Source organism: Saccostrea cucullata, unplaced genomic scaffold (genome assembly GCF_032062105.1).
Source record: "Saccostrea cucullata isolate Sc308-1 unplaced genomic scaffold, CSIRO_AGI_Scuc_v1 ctg16626, whole genome shotgun sequence".
Classification (NCBI taxonomy): domain Eukaryota; kingdom Metazoa; phylum Mollusca; class Bivalvia; order Ostreida; family Ostreidae; genus Saccostrea; species Saccostrea cuccullata.
The window spans coordinates 1-20688 of NW_026927921.1; the positions used below are offsets into that span (position 1 = coordinate 1).

General features: G+C 34.3%; 1 protein-coding gene across 1 annotated transcript; it reads left to right on the top strand.

Annotated features, from left to right (window-relative positions):
* Positions 1–16859: 16859 nt before the first annotated feature.
* On the top strand, positions 16860–18831 carry LOC134275866 (uncharacterized; the record flags this gene model as incomplete). Its single annotated transcript, XM_062758151.1, has 2 exons — positions 16860–16946; positions 17094–18831. Coding segments are annotated over exons 1-2 (1779 nt in total), but the record flags the coding sequence as incomplete, so codon positions are not given.
* Positions 18832–20688: the final 1857 nt, after the last annotated feature.

A 20688-nucleotide genomic window follows, 5' to 3' on the forward strand; every position in this document is an offset into this window, starting at 1 on the left:
CAGTTCTGAATTAACTAAACTCGAATGTACTCTGCATTTCATTCAGTATACATCATATGTACGTGCCAACAGAATACAAGGAAATTTTTGGAACAAAAACGGATTGTTTTATAAAGATCAGCCAAAATGATAAATTAGAAATGTTTATATATATAGTATTTTCTTCCTCAGGAGATTGGTTCTAGGAGTAAATTGGTTATCTTATATTTCCCACTTCATTTGTAAGAACTTCATCATACTGTCAGAAGAAAATGAAGGTTCTCATATATGAAATGACCTCCTGCTCTTCTCCAATACATGTATTAGTCAATTACAATATTGTTATTAATATAGTGTCACACAATACAACACTGGAGGCTACAAAATCTCATGTAGTGATTCTGGGTATGCTTTCAGCTCATCCTTGATCTGGTGTATAAAGGAGTTTCTCCTGATCTCTGTGTCAACCTTTGATCAATTATTCTTCTGAATGCAAAATGATCAAACCTTCACACCGTAGAAAAGTTAAAAGGGCTACTCTGGACACACTTTTATCATGTTGTCAAATTACAGATGCATACCTGTGCATTTCGTCAGATAATACTTTTTATATGACTCAAATTTTACCCCCAACACCTAATGTATGTTTCAAATATTAATGAATATATACACTTAACAAAACTTCTAAGTGTTCATTATAATAAATGTATTTATTAAAAAACGACCTGATAGAATGGTGTAATATTTTCAAATTATTATAACCAAGTCTTCTCAACAATTCTTGAAAGAAAATCAATTATCACCGCAGAAAACCAATGTACCGTGACGAAGCTTAAAAATAATAAATCTGTACTTTGCGGTTTGTGTTTTGTATAATCAGCATCTTTTTGTAGACATTTTTAATTTTTGAAAACTGGTGTAACAAAAAAAAATTACAAATTGAACATTGACAAAGGAGGGAGAGCTTTTGGAATGTTGATATCTGGATCATTCTTGCACGACGTTTTAGTCACTTTTATCTTAGTGTTTACTTGTCCTTGATATTACTTAAAAAAATTAACAACATGTATAAAAACCAATTTAATCACCTTTTTCTATAGGTTGTGTGTCATTTCAATCGCCAACTCGTCACAATTCAAAGTTTTGGACAAAATTTCATCAAACCGGAAGTGATCTTAATCTTCGTCTGAGCCCAAATTTTCTAGTCACAACCAGGTTAAAAGTTTATAACATTGTCCCGAAACAATTTAAGACACATTAAAACAAACAGCTTAAATGGTAAAAAAAAATGATAAAAAAAATAGGTGTTCGTGGCAGTCTTATATCATCTCAAACAATCTGAATCATTCTTAAATCGGTATACATACGCGCGAGACGTCCAAGGATATTGACCAAAGGGTATCTATGATGATGCACTGTAAAATCCCTGGATCTGAATCCCATTGAATACTTTGGGGTTTTTTTGTAACAAATGTCACTCCCACCGCTTCCAGACAAAATCAACGGTTTTGAAAGATTCCAGCAGTAGGTATGGCAGCAAACGGGTCAATATCCTATTCAGGGGTACATAGTATCCATGAGAAAAGGATGTTATGCAGTAATTAGAGTAAGTGGTAGTCTTATTCCATAGAGATTATTATATGTAAATTTTCATTTTGAGGGTACATAAGGATATGGAAATAACGAACAGTATTCAATCTCAACGTCCATTAAACAAATATACAAAACAAGAGCAGAGCAAACACGGACCTCCGAAACATCAGAGGTGGGATCAGGTGCATGTCCTTGACACTTTGCTAAAAATTCAGAAGCAATACTTGCATGAAATTATGCAACGTAGAACTGAAATATGCATCATTAACCATGAATTAAAGAAATCATTTATTGTATGCATTTGTTTTTTAAACCTTATGAAATGTAAAGTGAAAACTTACAAGTTTGATTCAGTGTAATAGCAAACTGCTGTCTGGTGCTGTAGTATATGTATAAATGTGATGCTTATATTGCATTGTGAACCATACCAGTATTTCATATCTGAGAACTTTTGCGATTGAGGAACAAGCCAATATTATTAAGGTCTTCCGTCTTCACGGAAGACCTTATAGTGATTCTATTGTTTCTTCTTATTATTATTATTCTTATTTTTTTTTACTTTCTAATTTTGTGCACGCGATTTCTCGAAGACTACTGGATGGAATTACATGAAATTTTCAGAACAGACGTGTCGTTACATGAATTTTGTATATCCTGGAGATTTTTTGAAAATTTCTATCTGGTGCCAAGTTACGGGACATTTCCTGAAATTAAAATGACATTTTGTCCTCGATTAAACTCAAAAACGGTAAGAGATATCAACATGAAACTTTCAGGGATTATAGATCGTGATATATACTATCCAGGACGCAACCTTTTGTTCGTCGTCGCTACTTCCTGTCGTTTGGAGAAACGAATTAAAAAAAATTGTATTTTTTAACTTTTTTGTTTTTCAATATTTTTATTGATTTTTGGAATGATAATAGAGACCCTTTGATTGATGCTTACTATACAAGTTGTTTGGATATTGGTTTGTCTGAACTCTAGATATTAACATTTGAAAATCTGAAGCGGGACCAAGATGGCGGCTGTCTCTGTCAACTCCGCCATTTCGCGAGTAGGGGTTTATGGAGGCAGCTGAGCGTTTGATTAAATCTTTCTGACATAAGGATACATGAAATGTACAAAAACTACTTGGACTTTCACGTAGTAGTACGCTGCAATTCAGTGTCAATCTTAAAACTTAATTTCCGTTTCACTGCTTTAGTGTAACTGGGCTACAGTGTAGATACATGTACGTGTGTACAATGTGTTAAATATACTTTCTTAATGTCGAAATAAAATAAAGGCGATAAGAAGTTGTTTTATTTAATATTTAATTTCATTGAAGCTATCACACCTATTTGATAGATCAGTCCAAAGGAAAGGCACAAATATTACTCGTGGTGTTTGGCGCGAGACTATGAATAGTGGCCCGCCTTTTATGATTCTTAGACAGGTGTTGCAGGTGTACTGTATACACAACTATATTTAGAGTAGTATTCAAAATTTATTAGTTTTTCAAGAAACGTAACCACTGTGTTTCCCATGCACACTTGTGTCATATTAAACTAATACAAAAGACAGAAATAAGAAAACCTTTTTTAAATAAGATCGTCTAATGGAGTTTATATTATCATTCTTTTCTCAATAATCTGATTCAAGTTATTGAACAAAAATGGTACCTGATACCTTGACGTAGGGTGAATCATGTTTTTCGGCGAACCATTTCAACCTTTTTGTGAAAGTGTAACTAATCGGCAAAGTTCACTGTGGGGATAAACGAGAAATAAAAAAAGTTTAAAATTATAGTCACTTCACACCTATATAATAGATCAGTCCAAAGAAAAGGCGTGAAGATTTAGTCGTGGCGTTTGGTGCCTTCTATAATTTTTAGACAGGTCAACTGTTGCAAAATTATAGACAAGTACATTTAGAGCAGAACTCCCAATAGCGAAAGAAAAAAAATGCCACGATTTACTCGTGAGGTTATGCGGGAAATTGTGAATGGCCTGCACATGGGCATCGGAAGCAAATTGAAAGGGGGGGGGGGCTAATCGAAAGTGATTCGTAATTCTTAGACAGGTGTATTGTGGAAAAAGTATATACAAGTACATTTAGAGCAGGGAACTCAACAGCGTAATTTAAGCGCGTTTGGAATAAAGAGGAAAAAAGCGCGTTGGATTTTCACGCTGGCGACCTGGGCTCCATCCTTTTTGTGACCAATTTTTTTAAATCACTTTTTCAGCTCGATTTTAGGTTTTTTTCTTGAATCGGACGGAAGACCTTTCGTTGCTTGCAACGAGATCGTTTCTAGTTATTATTATTATTATTATTAAGGTCTTCTGTCTTCACGGAAGACCTTATAGTTATTGTACTGTTTCTTATTATTCTTTTTATTATTTTTTTGACTTTCTAATTTTGTGTGCGCGATTTCTCAAAGACTACTGAATGGAATTACATGAAATTATCAGAGAAGATGTGTCGTAAGATGAACTTGATCTATCTGAGCGATTTTTTGAAAATATCTATCTGGTGCCAAGTTACGGGACATTTCCTGAAATTTAAATGACATTTTGTCCACGATTAAACTCAAAAACGGTAAAAGATATCAACATTAAACTTTCAGGGATTATAGATTGTGATATTTACTATCCAGGACGCGACTTTTCGTTCGTCGTTGGTACTTCCTGTCGTTGGGAGAAACGAATTTAAAAAATCGTATTTTCTAACTTTTTTGTTTTTCAATATTTTTTATTTATTTTTGGAATGCTTATAGAGACCCTTCTATTGATGCTTACAATATAATTTGTTTGCATATTGATGGATCTAAACTCTAGATATTAACATTTAAAAATCTGAAGCGGGACCAAGATGGAGGCTGTCTCTGTCAACTCCGCCATTTCGCAAGTAGCGGTCTATGGAGGCAGCTGAGCGTTTGATTAAACCATTCTTACATAAGGATACATGAAATGTAAAAAACTACTTGGACTTTCACGTAGTAGTATGTTGCAATTCAGTGTCAAACTTAAAACTTAATTTCCGTTTCACTGCTTTAGTGTAACTAGGCTAGATACAATATGTAATGTGTACAATGTGCTAAATATACGTTCTTAACGAAATAAAATTAAGGCGATAAGAACTTTTTATGTATTTAATTTCATTGAAGCTATCACACCTATTTAATAGATCAGTCCAAAGAAAATGCGCGATTATTTACTCGTAGCGTTTTGCGCGCGATATTATGAATAGTGACCCGCCTTTTATAATTCTCAGACAGGTGTACTGTTGCAAAAGTATACATATTAAGTATATTTAAAGCAGTACTCCGAATAGCTTAATGGTTTGTGCGTTGAGGATAAAAGCAAAAAAATTGCATTGACGTTGGCGACCTGGGTTCAATCCTCCTTGTGACCAAAATTTTGAATCACTTTTCAGCTTTTCATTTTACATGGGTTTTTTTTCTGAATCGGACGGAAGACCTCTCGTTGCTCGCAACGAGATCGTATCTAGTTATTATTATTTTTTTGACTTTCTAATTTTGTGCACGCCATTTCTCGAAGACTACTGGGTAGAATTACATGAAATTATCAGAAAAGATGTGTCATAACATGAACTTGATCTATCTGAGCGATTTTTTGAAATTTCCCTTTTGGTGCCAAGTTACAGAACATTTCCTGATTTTAAAATGACATTTTGTCCGCGGTTAAACTCAAGAACGGTAAAAGATATCAATGTGAAACTTTTAGGGATTATAGATCGTCATACTCCCCTTCCAGGATGCGACCTTTCGTTCGTCGTCAGTACTTCCGTTCGTTACGACAAGCGAATTTAAAAAATTGTATTTTCTAACTTTTTTGTTTTTCAATATTTTTCATCTATTTTTGGAATGTTAATAGAGACTCTTTTATTGATGCTTACCATATAATTTGTTTGAATATTAATAAATTTAAACTCTAGATATTAACATTTGAAAATCTGAAGCGGGCCCAAGATGGCGGCTGTCTCTGTCAACTCCGCCATTTAGCGAGTAGGGGGTTAAAGAGGCAGCTGAGCGTTTGCTTAAATGAAAGTTACATAAGGATAAATGGAATGTTAATGAGTACGTTGATTGTCACGTAGTAATTACGTTACAATTCTGTGTCAAACTAAAGATATATTCCAGGGTCTTCTCAGACGTCTTCTATAATTGGTTTTGGCTGGTTATCAAAGTAGAAAAAGAATGGACTAAATGTAGAAATGAAATAGATATCTACTATCTTTGAACCACGGAAAACAGATCTTAAATGTTAGCTTGAGTAAAAGTTTTTCAAGAAACAATGCCGATCTATATAGTAGGTATAAAACGTAAACATTGTTACCTCATGCACACTTGTGTCATATTAAACTGATAGAAAAGACCAAAATAAGAAAAGATATTTTTAAAAAGAGCGTTTAATGTAATAGTAATTTGAATTAACATTCTTTTCTCAAAGATCGATACGATTCAAGTTATTAAACATAAATGGTATCCGGTTTCTTGACCGTCGTAGGGCGATACATGTTTTCAACCTTTTCATGAAAGTGTAACTAATAGGGATAGTTCACTCTGGGGATAAACGGGAAATTCAAAACAGGGTTTTAAATTATAGCAATTGTATTGCTTAAGTTTAACTAACTTATATACGATATAGAATGTGTAGAATGCAAAATATAATTTCTAAACCTCGAATTTTAGGATTTAGGAACGTTCTTCTTTTTAATTTCACTGTAATAACGGTCTTAATATAACACCCATTTAATGGAACATTCCAAAGAAAAGGCACGAAGATTTACTCGTGGCGTTTAGCGCAAAATTATGAATAATTGCCCGCTTTTCATGATTCTTATACAGATGTACTATTGTAGAAGTATATATACAGGAACATTAAGAGTAGTAGTCCCAATAGCGTAGTGGTGTGCGCTACAGATAGAAATAAAAAGTAAGTTGGTTTTTCCCCATTGGGTTCAATCCCCATTGTCACAAAAAAAATTTAATCCCCTTTTTAGCTTAATTTTACTTTTTTTTTCAAGATCGGACGGAAGACATCTCGTTGCTTGCAACGAGATCGTTTCTAGTTATTATTATTATTATTATTCTACTTTTATATAGCGCCCTATATAATTATGGAATTACCCTAAAGCGCTTTACACGTAGAAGACAATTACAATATAAAACAAAGGACGGGTACAATATAAGATAGCAAAAAGGTAAAATCATAGGGCTTTATATATATAAGATCCAGCGGGAGGCAGTTCCACAGGGTGACTAAAGATACATCAAACCTTCTATCTCCATACATCTTACTTTGAGTGCGTGGTTTAACAAGGCTCAGTGAATCTCCTGACCGTAGTGAACGTTGTGGGCGATAGACCAGAACAAGTTCCTGGATGTATTTCGGGGCTAGCTTCTGTAAGGCCTTGAAAGTATACAACAGAATTTTATATTGTGCACGGTATGCCACAGGTAGCCAGTGAAGAGTTATGAGAATTGGTGTTATATGTTCATGTTTTCTCAAACGTGTCACCAGTCTGGCTGCAGTGTTATGAACTTTCTGCAACTTTTGAAAGGATGTGGCATTGAGGCCAAACAATAGTGCATTGCCATAATCAAGTCTAGATGTCACTAAAGATCTAACAAGTGTCCTGCAAGCATCCTCTGTTATGAGTGATCTTATTCTACCGATGTTACGGAGATGGAAATAACAGGATCTTGTAACCGAATTGATTTGACAGTCCATGCTTAATTTGCTGTCGAAAAATACCCCGAGATTTATAACACAGGACGCATTACTGATGACTGATCCACCAAAAGCGAGTTTACATCCTGTAAATTCATTTGCCATACGTTTCGGTGTAAAGATGATGAGTTCAGTCTTATCCTGGTTTAGCTTAAGGATGTTGTTTTGCATCCAGTCTTGTATATCGGACAGACACCGTTCAAGTCTATTTGCAATGTTGTCCCAACTGTCCGTCGGGTTAATAATCAGGTAAACCTGTGTGTCGTCAGCATAACAATGGTAATACATGTTATGTCTCCGGCAAATTTCTCCGATGGGTTTGGAGAACATACAATATAGACGAGGTCCTAAAACAGACCCTTGTGGTACACCAAACTGGAGTAAGAACTCTCTCGAGAATGTCGAACCTACAGCAATTTGCTGACTTCGACCAGATAAATAAGACTTTATCCATGAAAGCGCCGATCCTGTGATACCAAACGCGTATTCGATGCGACTGATTAGTATATCATGATCAATCACATCGAATGCAGCCGAGAGATCTAGCATTACGAGAGCAACGCATGAATTCTTATCCAGTGCAGAGGTAATATCATGGTGCACCCGTAGCAGGGCAGTTTCTGTAGAGTGACTACTTCGGTAGGCCGACTGCACGTTATCATGAAGCTGGTAAGCGTTTAGGTGTTTTTCGAGTCGAGATGCCAACGCTTTTTCTAATACTTTAGATAAAAAAAAGGCAAATTTGAAACAGGTCTGTAATTCTTGAATTCATCTTTGTAAAGTCCTTGGCGCTTAATCAATGGACGTACTATGGCCTTTTTGAAATCCAATGGTACTGACGCTTCTGAGAAGGATTTGTTGATAATTTCAGTGATGATTGGCAAAAGACTCTCCAAACATTGTTTCAAAACATTTGTGGGTATTGGATCTAACTCGCAAGACTTCGTTGGTGCATCGCCGATAATGTCACATACCTCAGCAATCGACACTGGTTCAAACGCTTCCAGAAGAATGCCATCAAACTTGATGTCAGCTCGAAGGACAACTTCCATAGTAGGAGACTTGGTCAAGGAGCAAAGGTTTTCTCTGATTTTCTGAATTTTACCGATAAAAAATTCACCAAATTTGGATGCGAGATCGATTTCGCTGTCATGCTCTGGCAGGACTGATAAATTTGTGTTTCCCATGAGATTGTTGGTAAGTTTAAAAAGCTGTTTCGAGTCGCTGCCTATTTCCTGAATTTTGTTTATATAAAACTGACTTTTACAGTGTTGTATGAGTTTTGTAACCTGCATACATTTCTGATTGAAAATGTCCTTGTGGACTGCTAGGTTTGTTCGTCTCATAGTTCGTTCAGCCCTTCGGCGATCTCTCTTAGCAGAATAAAGATCATCCGTAAACCAAGGAGTATTTGGTCGTATAACAATCTCCTTTGATTTCAGAGGGGCATGAACATCAATGGTAGCAGTAAGAACTCTATTGTAGTGAAAGATAAGTTTTTCAACAGATGCTTCCTTGTAAGTCACGTTTGAAAAATCAAGATCGTTTCTGAAATTGTCTATGTTGATGTCATAAATTTTCCGAAAGGTTACCGTTTTTCTCTCTCGGAGCTTTGGACAGACGCAGTAAAGTGCGAATTGCGAGGTGGTCACCACTTCTGTTTCCATTGTTGTCACATATACCAGGATCTGCTACAAATGGCGTTCCCTGTAATATAGAACTATCTTCTCTGGTTATCAACACATCTAACGTATGACCAAGACGATGTGTTGCATCGGAAATATGCTGCTTTAATCCATGTTCTGTTAGCAACTCTGTAAATGTTCTAGCATCTTTGCCATTGGGATTATCAAGATGGAAACTTAGATCACCTGTGATAAGTAACTCACCAGGGATTAACACGAGACTGTCCAGATAGTTGGTCCATTCTTCAAAGAAAACGGAATTCTTGAATCTATTTGATTTTGATAGTGGTGGGCAATATATAACAGCGATGCGAACAAAGTTGTTTTTGACTCCAACAGAGCACTCTAGATGTTCAAAATGAGTGTATTTGGCATCTTTGTTCGCAGGTTTCACACTAACCCGTTTTTCGTGAATAATCGCCAGGCCTCCACCCAGTGCGATCTACCCTTGGTTTATTTATGAAATTATATCCGTTTGGTGTTAGTTCAGACAAAATGGCGTTATCTGTGTCTGATCCTAGCCATGTTTCAGTCAGCACCATGAGATCGATGTTATTTGACTGAATGTAATCATTTATGGATACTGATTTATTTCTTGAAGATCTACAATTGAGAGTACATAGTGAAAGAGTTCCTGACGAGTTGGCTATTGGAACTCTACTTGTTACAATTTTCAAAAGATTCGAACCATCTCGACAGCTTGTATTGTCAATTCTCTTTGTCCTGTGTTGAATCAATGTTGGAATAGGGAAGGTCTCACATGTTTCATTTGGAACTTTTGCGATAGATCAGGAATTGTTGAGAGTATCATTGAAGATGTACACTAGATTATTTTTATTGACCCCAAGTTGATGTTCCACATAGCTCAGCCTCCCAACACAGACAGTGTGGATACGTCTTATGAACCTGCGTCCACCCTTCGTGCCCCTTCTAAGTCGAAAATGTTTGGCACGACCCGACACTCCAACAGTGTTTGGCCTTACAAAACACATCGTGCAGAAACTATATTAATTGAGTACGAAAAACCGTGGAGTGACTTGTCAACACAATCCAACCAAAAAGAGAGATAGTTCGTACAGGGAATCGTACTGAAGTCAAAGTATATTTAGCTCAGTAGGAACATTTGTGGAGCGACTTGACAACACAATCTGAGCGAAAAGAAAGATAGCTCGTACTGGTAAAATCCCAATAGAGTCAAAGTAGAAAAGTTGAGTAAAACAATTTGTGGAGCGACTTGGCAACACAATTCAAACAACGAGAAAAATAGCTCGTACCTATAAAAATCAATACAGTCACGGTTCAGTGAACTCAAAATTAAAAACTTTAAACTAAAATTTCACTTAAAAATGGAAATTTAAAAAACAAAGGATTCAACCTTTTGATTAAGCGACGTGTTATATAAAAGCTCAACAAATCTTAAAACTAGAACCTTAGTAACAAAAAGAGCAATCAAGTTATATAGTCAGAGGTGGAGCTGCCCTGTCATAGCGCTAACACACTCTACAGATCAAGTAACGTCAAGTGACGCCGTTGCACGTAATGCAACCATTACCTGTTAATGTTGTTATAATCATGATTATATGTTTTTAAAATTGTATATGCCCCATTAAGGCCCTTGTTTCCGGAATAAATAAATACATAAAACAGATTCATGAAATTTAATAAGGATTTTTTTCTATTTTGGTAAATCAGATATGGTTATACGTCCTAGGTACATCGTTCAGTCACGTGCCGACAAGAAAACAAGGAACTCAGAAACGCTTTCTCAACCATTATACAAAAAAGTTTTAGGGCAGTTATCAACATAAGTAGGTAACGTAGATTTAATTAACTTCTATGTTATCATGAAGTAAATCAACTTAAATAAATAAAAAAGGGGAAAACAATCAATGCGCATCTCCATTGACGTCGTTGCAAATATTCAAGAAACAGAATACAACAGATTTATTTCAGTTTATTATACCCCCTTGATCAAAGATTCAGGGGTATTTCGCTCTGTCCGTTTGTCAGTCGGTCTGTCCGTCCTTCTGTCTGATTGTTTGTCTGTTTTCCCGCAAAAACTTTAACTTGCCCATAACTTTGGATTGGGTCGAGTTATCGCTATCATATTTCACAGATTTATATCTTGTGAAAAGACCTTATAAAAGAAACAACATATTTGATCTCTAGACATTGACCTTGGAGTTTGAAATATTTTTTTGCAAAATTTTACCCATCACAATTTATGTTGTCTTTGAGGACCAGTTCACTTAATGATTTGTTGGAATTTCGAAGGAATTTCTATGGCGCTAATTGTGCTTCTTTATTAACCGACCTGCTTTTATACTTTTTAGATTTCGCTTAAAAACTTCTATATGATAGAAAGAAAACACTTTCTGTGGCCTTCAACTCGACATTCAGATAAATGGACAATGTTTATCAATTAACAATAGATACTCTCATTCATAGGTCGACTCGATTTATCCCATTGAACTTTAGATAAAAGACACCACAGAGTTTACAACATCTGTTTCATGCTATTGAAAATGTTCGTGGAAAAGCTGAATCCCCCCCCCCACTTTTGGCAAAAGGAAAGTGATATAAGGATAATATTGGTATTTTTATTAAGAAAATTTGATACTGAAAGATGTTGGTGTCGGAAAAAAATTGGACAAGACATCAGGAATTTCTTAGGGTCTGTGTTTGTAACTGCTATTTTCTTGTCTTATTTTTTTTTTTTTACATACGTAGTCGAAATAATGACATTGTCAACAAATACAAACTGTCATTAGGTTGAGTGCTAAAAAGGTTCTGCATGCTTATTGATAAGCCATTATTTTCACACTGAATTATCAAAGGATTTTCCTTTTATTCCGAAAACAATTCAGATAATTAGGCGATATGTAAGGTCGACAGGGGATGTTTACTTATCCATGGCACCTGATCCTATCTATGATAGTCTTTGAAATCCTTGTATGCATTTCTCCCTATTTGTTTTGTTTAATTTGGCCTATGAACTTGATAAATTTTATCTCGAACTTGGGAAACTATTAAAGATTTTCGAGTTTTGGCAAATTTCCTTTTTTCTCATTTCTAAGAAATGTAATTAGATATCTTACATTTATCTAACTTTCATCTTACTTCATCCATCTTGAACCGAAATTCACAGAACTAAAGAACTGAAATTATGAAAGAAAAAAAACCCCATAAATTTCATTGAATACTCCTGAAAAGATTAAAGATTGAAGATTTTTCTATGCCCAAGACACATTGTTTGGACAATCCTAACAGAAACTTTTTCTCGTAATTTCATACCTATTTATAAGAAAATTGTCCTAATATCTTTGTTTATCAATTGATCAGATCTGATACAATCGCAGCTGTATGTATTTTCTACACCTATTTATCTTTTGTTGTCCTTCCATAAGAACTCCTGAGGGGAGTATATTTTTTCACGGGCGAAGAAATCTTCATCTCTCCCACACATTCATGCGATGAATTGTTGATGATACCGAATCACGCACAAAATATGAAAATAATCAAGTACGTTAATAAAGAAGTAAACATTTGATGACATAAATATGAAACAGATACAAGTTTTAATTTAACCACTCTCTTATAATTAAGATGCCCATCTTGAAAATGGTGTTAATTAGATCAAAACGACGATTCAAAATAGCTCGCACATGATTTTCATAAAAAAATTCATACTGCTTGGGTCGTTCTGCAAAAATTAGAAAAAAAACCCTACTGTTTTTGTTTTTAAAATAATGAAACAATGGTAAAGAACTCAGTTTAACATTTGAAGACATTATGTTCACGACTTTTGTTTTTAAAGATACGGACCTTTGTTTTCTGACTTTTATTATTAGGATAAACTTTTGACCACATACACCAGCAACCTATATCTATTTTTTGTATTATTTGGTGCTTCATTGTATCAAAATACATATTAAATTATTGCATTTATTGCTGTTTTGAGATCAATATGATAATTACGCTAGCGTCACCTGAAGAGTACAGTATTCCCCGAGTCAGCCCAGAGGCGAGCACAATACCGAGCACTGGTACAGAGACAGGCAAATATTGGTATTTATGCAAGCTATTCCCACTTTCTGAAAATCAGGTAAAAAAGGTGAAATTTCACGTGGGAGTAGGTGGAATTATGTATAAACAAATAATTAACTATGTTCTAAAATCTAGGTATTAAGTTGCTGTTTCTTGTAAGATCATTTTATTATTTCAAAAATCCTAAATAAATCATATTTTCTCATAGATGTATTCATTATTTTCTGTCTTAAATGTACAAAATACAGTTAAATCCATACATCTACTGTTATTTGCAAGTGGGAATAGGTGGAATTGAGATTTTTAAAAAGTGGGAATAGCTAGAAGACACCTACATGAACAAGTCTAATGAAATGTGATGGATGCCTCTGATCGGTTCCCGAAAAAATTATGACTAGGCCAGAGATTTTGCTTCATTTTATAACTTCCATCAGCCGTATAGCAGTAAACTGTAGACGAAAACACAATTCAGCATTGTACGTACAGACATCTGAAAATATCAAACCAACAAAAAAATGTAGTAACAAAAGACAGACAACAGAAGAATCGAAATAAATGAGAAAACAGTTAAATTTTGTGTTTTAAGGTGATAATATACATACAGTATAGGCGACGAGTTAACCCCATCGCACGGTGGAAAAAACACCGTGTGAAATGCTCTGTGTTACACCTTGTACACGGTTAGCAAGGTGTGTGTTGTTTTGAAATATACAGGTAGGCACACCATGCCTCACCGTGTCTAGAAAAGTCTCAGCTAATGCCCTCCGTGTCGAACCGTGTCCAGTAAACTTCTCTCCGTGTCGCACAGCGTGTCCAGAAAATCCTCCTCTGCTGCACCGTGTAAATAGTATAACAGACAAAATCGTTTGTTTCTGATAAAAATTTGATAATTCATTTTGATGACAATTTATGACTTTGGTTTATAAATATAATAATCGTTTTTATTCTACCATACATTGGGCTTTGAAAAGCACACATGATATATTGCGATTAGATATCTATAACCGTGCAGAATTGACCTTTTTTTACTATACTTCTTTTGGACTTTTATTTTTTTGAACTTTTGTAACAGAGACAATTTTGTGCCTCTGCCGAGTATTGAACCCAGGGCTCTGACTTGCCAGTCCAGAGCTCTACCAATTGAGCTAAAGGATTAACCCAGTAGCCCAAGCTAGTAGGATGCCGTTTATCTAACACTACCATACTTTAATATGTTTCTTTTGTTATTTTCCTTGAACTTATTTCTAAATCTTTATTTATTGTTGGACTATGAAGCTCCCAATTTTTACTTAATTACGTCTAGTGACACTATATGGACAATTGTTGAGAACTACAAAGAGACAGAGTGTTAACCGTCACTAATATCTAATACCTTATAAAACAAATGTGTAATAATTCGATTGATCTTTCATGTCCATCTTATCAAAACTTTTCACAGATTGTAATTTACTCAACACATGTCATTTTGTCACTCAATTTGCTAATTGTTCCAAAGAATTCTTTTATATATCAGTATCTAAATTGTATTTGTCAGTTCGGAGGCCCGACGCATTACTGGCCACTTCCGTCTGTGTTCCCCGCTTGTATTTCTTGAATGTTAAGATTGTTGTCCATCATTTAATTACATGCACTTATTAATAAACTCGGAAACCAGATTACTCGTTACTTTGGACTTTTAAATGTGCAGTCGGGAAGAGTCCTAGGAATACGGCTTTTACTACTTCCGGCCAACGACGCGACTCACTTTCCCTGCCAACATTCCCTCTTTCCCGATCATCGGCATATATATATATATATTTTGACCCAAACTACGTGGTTATATATCGGTAAAAAAAATGAATGGATTTTATTTGAATTAACTGTGTTTAGAAGTTTATTTTTAGTAAAATTATTCATTCACGTCACAAAATCAAAATTATGAATTTAATTTTAAATGAATAATTTAATAGCATGTACTCATGTAACACACGGAAGACGAAATGGCGTCGAACTACATTCGTGTCACATACACCGTATTTAGTATTATCCGAGCTGTCTATATGTTCATGGTTTTAGCATGTACACTAGTGTACGATCCAAGCACAATTATTTATTTTCCCTATTAAAATGCATTTATTTTGTTCATCTTGAATTATTCTGATTGTAGATCCGAAAATCGTCAGCAGAAACACGAAATCAATACAATAATTCCCAAGCGTATTTCTCGTAACAGCAAACATTATTTTTATAGACTAGTATTTAATACTTTATGTTTTTAAAATCCTTTCAGTGTAAGTAATTTTTAAAAAAAAATTATTTTAATATTAAGTTTTTCTTTTCTTGTAAAGTGTGTAAAAAGCAATACCAGAGAGAGAGAGAGAGAGAGAGAGAGAGAGAGAGAGAGAGAGAGAGAGAGAGAGAGAGAGAGAGAGAGAGAGAGAGAGACACTCATACAACCCCTTCTTACATAGTTTAACCCCTTCTAACATAGTTTTTTTTTTATAATTTAATCTTCGTTTTATTTAAGTTACAGAAGTCAAAATTAATCATTCTATAATTCTATAACTTTTGTTCATATTCAACAAATAAAGCTTGGTTGTAAGACTACCATAAACATCTTTTCAAGTTAAATATCCAATTATGAAAAATTAAATACAATGACCAACACTCTCCTAAAATCAACCCTCTTTTAAATACTTTATAACTTTTAACGACATTCTTATGTCGATACCAAATATCCGTGTGAGCTTGAATTAAAGACAGAAGCTGACACTCTGTTTAATATTTGGATATTTTACTAGAAAAAGACGGGTTGTTTCCTTTTTCCCGATCATGACAAGAAGCACTCGGCAGGTGTGACCGGTCGGCAGGGAATGCTCACTCCTCCATAGCACCTGATCTTACCTCTGATGTTTCAGAGGTCCGTGTTTGTTCTGCTCCTGATTTGTATTGTTTAGTAGACTTTTTAGTTTGAATATTGTTCGTTATTTCCATATATCATTTCTCGCAATGAACTAGTTAGTTGAAAAATTTGGTAATCTACAAAACTACTAATGATATGAAACCTATAATGATAAAATGTAGCTTAGGTTTCTATGTTGTGTCCAGTATCATGATAATTGCTATCTCGTATAATCATTTTTTTTCTTTCACGAAGTTTACTTCAGTAAACAAATTACTTATCATTTTAATGGATTGCTACATAATTATAAATAATAAAACAATATATTAATCTGAAAGATATCTCAAGAGAGCCAATAACGATAGAATTATACCAGTGAAAGATACACATTAATCTACAATTATTAATCATATGGTTATATTTATTTGATCGTATTCTGAACAGTACAGCTAAATATAACATCTTACTAGCATTAACAATACCTTTCTATAGTTGACAGTAGCTTACTCGAGCTTTAGTTACCACTTCCCTCAGTGGGATTCGAACCCGCAACGTAAGGATCAACTCCTTACTTCGCACTCTAGAACACTCGCTCTAACCACTGCGCCACGGGGGCGACTGTTTGGTATTTAGAAAACAAACAAGCTAAAGTTTTAATTCTGAAGACTCTACTGTGACTTTCTTGATAGAAGATCTGAACCATGAACAGTAAAAATCATAATTTTAATTCACTAAATATATCACTTATCTCAAAAGATAGTTTTTCGTGTGATTTGATAAAACTTGCTGTCATTAAAGGAATGGTTAAATTAAGCAAGAAATACGAAGAAAACTTGAAAAAAAAATTGCTTGATTTAATTCAGCACAAATGTAGTATACATATCCCAGCTAATGTATATTTAAGTACTGCTGGTTGAAATGTAAGCTTCATTTGGTAAAATATTTCCGTGCATAGAGGATCACATGAAAATATCAAGTACACATGGCTTGCTACTCTTCTCCGTACCCAGAAAGAAATACAATGTAAGTATATTTTATGGAATAGGTATTTTTTCCTATAATTATCCAATCAATTTATCCGTACTTTAGTGTATATTTCATAAAGAGTACATTTTCCTAATATAATTCAATTTTGAGTAATAAAAATTATAAACCTTATTTTTGTTTTAGTGAGAAATGTTTGGAACGTTTATCAGAGTCTGTGTTTGTCGGACTCTGTAAAATAGTGGGAACATCAGAACTAGTGACCATGAGGAGGGATGTTGCAGACATCCAAGAGATGATAAATAATGAAGAAAATACAAAAAAGGGCGTTATCGAGATGTTAAGTGGAAGTTTCAGAGAAGGATTTAGATTATGGGGATCTGATAAAGACTATATGTACTGGCATCATAATTACCAAGTGATCTGGGACGAATCTCTGTTACAGTATTACAATGAACAAAATCAAATATTGATTGTTTCAGACAATTCTGAGAGCCCGCCAGGATTCACTTTGTTATGGCTTCCGAATAATAAAATGGCAAAAGTTATTCTGTCCTCATGTGTAGTGATGAAGAATAAACTTTATTTATCTAGCTCAAAATATAAACATAACATGCCTTCATATTTTATTACAAATCCTATCATCCATGGTCCCTGCAAAAGTGGGAATTTCAAAGGAATTATTGAAGTTGATGAGGCCAACGTCTTTCAGAGCAGATCCTGGCCTCCGTCAGCCTCCTCATGGGTAAGCAGATGTCGGACATGGCCCAAACCTCATGTGGTTTGCGATATTGTCAAAAAAGGGTGCCACTTTGTTGCAATTGGACACAGTCTTGGAAATCATGTAGATAATGAATGGAGGATATCTTTCTCTCTGGCAGAAAAAGAACTTGTGTATTCAATGAACCACTGTCAGTTTTTAATTTATGGTTTACTGAAGCTGTTCCTAAATGATGTAATTAATAATGGCTTAGACAGTGAAGATAAAATACTGTGTTCTTATCATATGAAGACAGCCTTTTTCTGGGCGATTCAACAAAACACACTATCTCACTGGAGTCCCCAAAATATCCTGCAGGGTTTCTGGATTTGCTTTAAACTTATTTTTAAATGGGTGTATGAAGGGGTATGTCCGAACTTTTTCATCCCAGAAAACAACATGTTTCTATCTAAAATCCATGGGGATTCTCAAACGGTTTTATTTCTTAGACTGTATACATTGTATGAGAGAGGCGTTGTGTCATGTCTGTTGCATTGTTCCTTAATCAGGGCGTATGTCTTAAATGTACTTTATAATCCTCGGCTGACCGTCAGTATAGATGAGCACATGATGATCCCTGAGTTTACATTTGATCAGTCAATATCAAGAGAGATATATATTAATATTTGTCTAAAATCTCCAAACTTACACACCGTTGAAAAGCTTATAAAGTTACCTTTGACACAATACTATGTTGCCACATTGCAGTTTCATACATGCCATATTCTTTTAACCAATGCTTTTATATTACACAACAAGTACACTGACAGAGGTGGCAACAAGCAGAGGTACATTACTGACAAGATTTCGTGTAACATGCTCAAATTAGTAGCAAAGATTGGTTGTATTTCTGATGCATTGTATTTAGCAATATATTATTACAGGACATGCAATTACACAGAGGCTTTATCTATTATAGAGATGACAAAGGTCAAGTTATCACAGCCACATGTGATACATATACCAGACCCTATATCTGGGGACAGAGAGAAGTATACTCAGGTTGTAGGAGGAAAATCTTGGTCTACAAAGATGAGAGAAGGCATGGCAGAAGCAATCATCGTTTCCAACAATTTCGGTTATATCAATGAATTACTGATAGCACCTTTTGTGATACTACACATGCTAGAAATTTTGTGCTACATTCATGTTGATTTAACAAGAGTACAAACAGCTTTGAATGACTTTTGGAACAGAATTCAAAATAACTTTATTGAAGGTTTCGTGCTTGGAGACATTTCATGGCATATCTTAGGATTTTGTTACTACATGACAGGGAACTTCAAGGCTGCTTTTTACGCTTACCAAAACTCACTCAAACAAATTCCATTTAATCAGATACAGACTGCTACAATTATCAGAATTATAATATTAATCTATAAATTTTTCTAATAAGTAAAGCACTAATAAAATAGGAATCACCATAGTCTGTGAAAAGGTCACGTGAGACAGCGAACTGCTTTATTTTTTATCTGACTAACCAACAAATGAGCTTTTGCATTGATAAAATGAACATAGTTCAATAATATTTGGAATGAAATTTACAGATTCACAGAATTACAGTATAAAAATTCAATATGTGTGTTGACTGGACTTTTATGATAAAAACTATAAATAACACTAAACATAAAAAATGATTTATTTTTGTTTAAATGATAGAATACTAGTAATTTAAAAATCTTTTCTTAATATTTTTGATTGGTAAATACCACTCATAATGTGTGAATGGTATCATATTCTGCATATTTGACGCTAATATCTCAGATGATAAATGGAAGATGATATAAGAATTAGAAAGACTATATAAACACAATGTTGTGAAGCCAACAGGCAAAACTTGTTACAACATCTTCTTTGCTTTAAAGACTAATTTTTTAAACTGAATTTAAGATGTTTGATTTAATTTTACGTCTAGAAATTCAACTTCTACTCACAATTCATTGCTAAGGATGAATTTCATAGCATATTTCTTTTTAAAAGTATTATTAAAAAACTGCTTGAAAAGTAGTAGGGTATCCGTCTGTCTGTACCTCTGTCTATCTGCCCGTTTGTTACGCTTTTTGGGAACCCATCTCTTTTCTACAGCTCCTCTTATAACACTGAATGATTTTTAAAAAAGAATTTTACAGAACTTTTCTGATATTGTGAAATAGTGCACACTCTATTTTACTTTATGATCGGGCACACATAGCAAAACTTGAACACTGCAATTCTTTTAATAGTATTGAAGGGCACCTTTCCCTAATCCGACTCATCCAATACTAATGAATAAATTTTGTTGATGCTTTCACATATTTTATACAATCTAATTAAAATTAGATGTTAGATCCGCTCGCATACTCACTACACTAACATCTAACAACATCCCATTGAGGGTCACGTCAGTGATCAAATTCTATCAACCAATAGAATCATGTATTTGAGGCATGAAAATAAAATTGTTCGATAACTTTTTTGTAAAACGTTTATGCATAAATGTTTAAAAAGTTATATTCATTACAAATCCTTTATAATACCTAAATATTGACCACTTAAAATAAAAGTCTTCCTGGATGCTCTTCTTCTTCCTCCTATTTTAAATGAAATGTGAAGGTAACGAAAGGCTCACATTCTCAAAAGCCAACTGGAATTCGAACTTGTGAAGAAAGGATCAACTCCTTACCCCGCGACTCTATAGAAAACGCTCTAACCACAACACCATAACACCATATGCGACTTATCATTTTAGTATTTATCATAATCTTCCATGTATGTATGATTGCCGAATAACAGTTTAAGAAAGAGTTGAATATCTTAACAACGATTAATTAAATATTGCAGTTACTTACGGTGGTTTAACAAATTACCAATGATGAAGAGAATTGCCCATAATTGTTCTATTTTGGATGCACGATTCATCCAAGACTTAGGAGTTGGATTATGATGGACAACATGCTCATACTTGAAAATACATCCATCTAATTACATTTTATTCAGAAATTTAAGTTAAAAATTTTGTTTCATATTTTGCAGAAGTTTTAT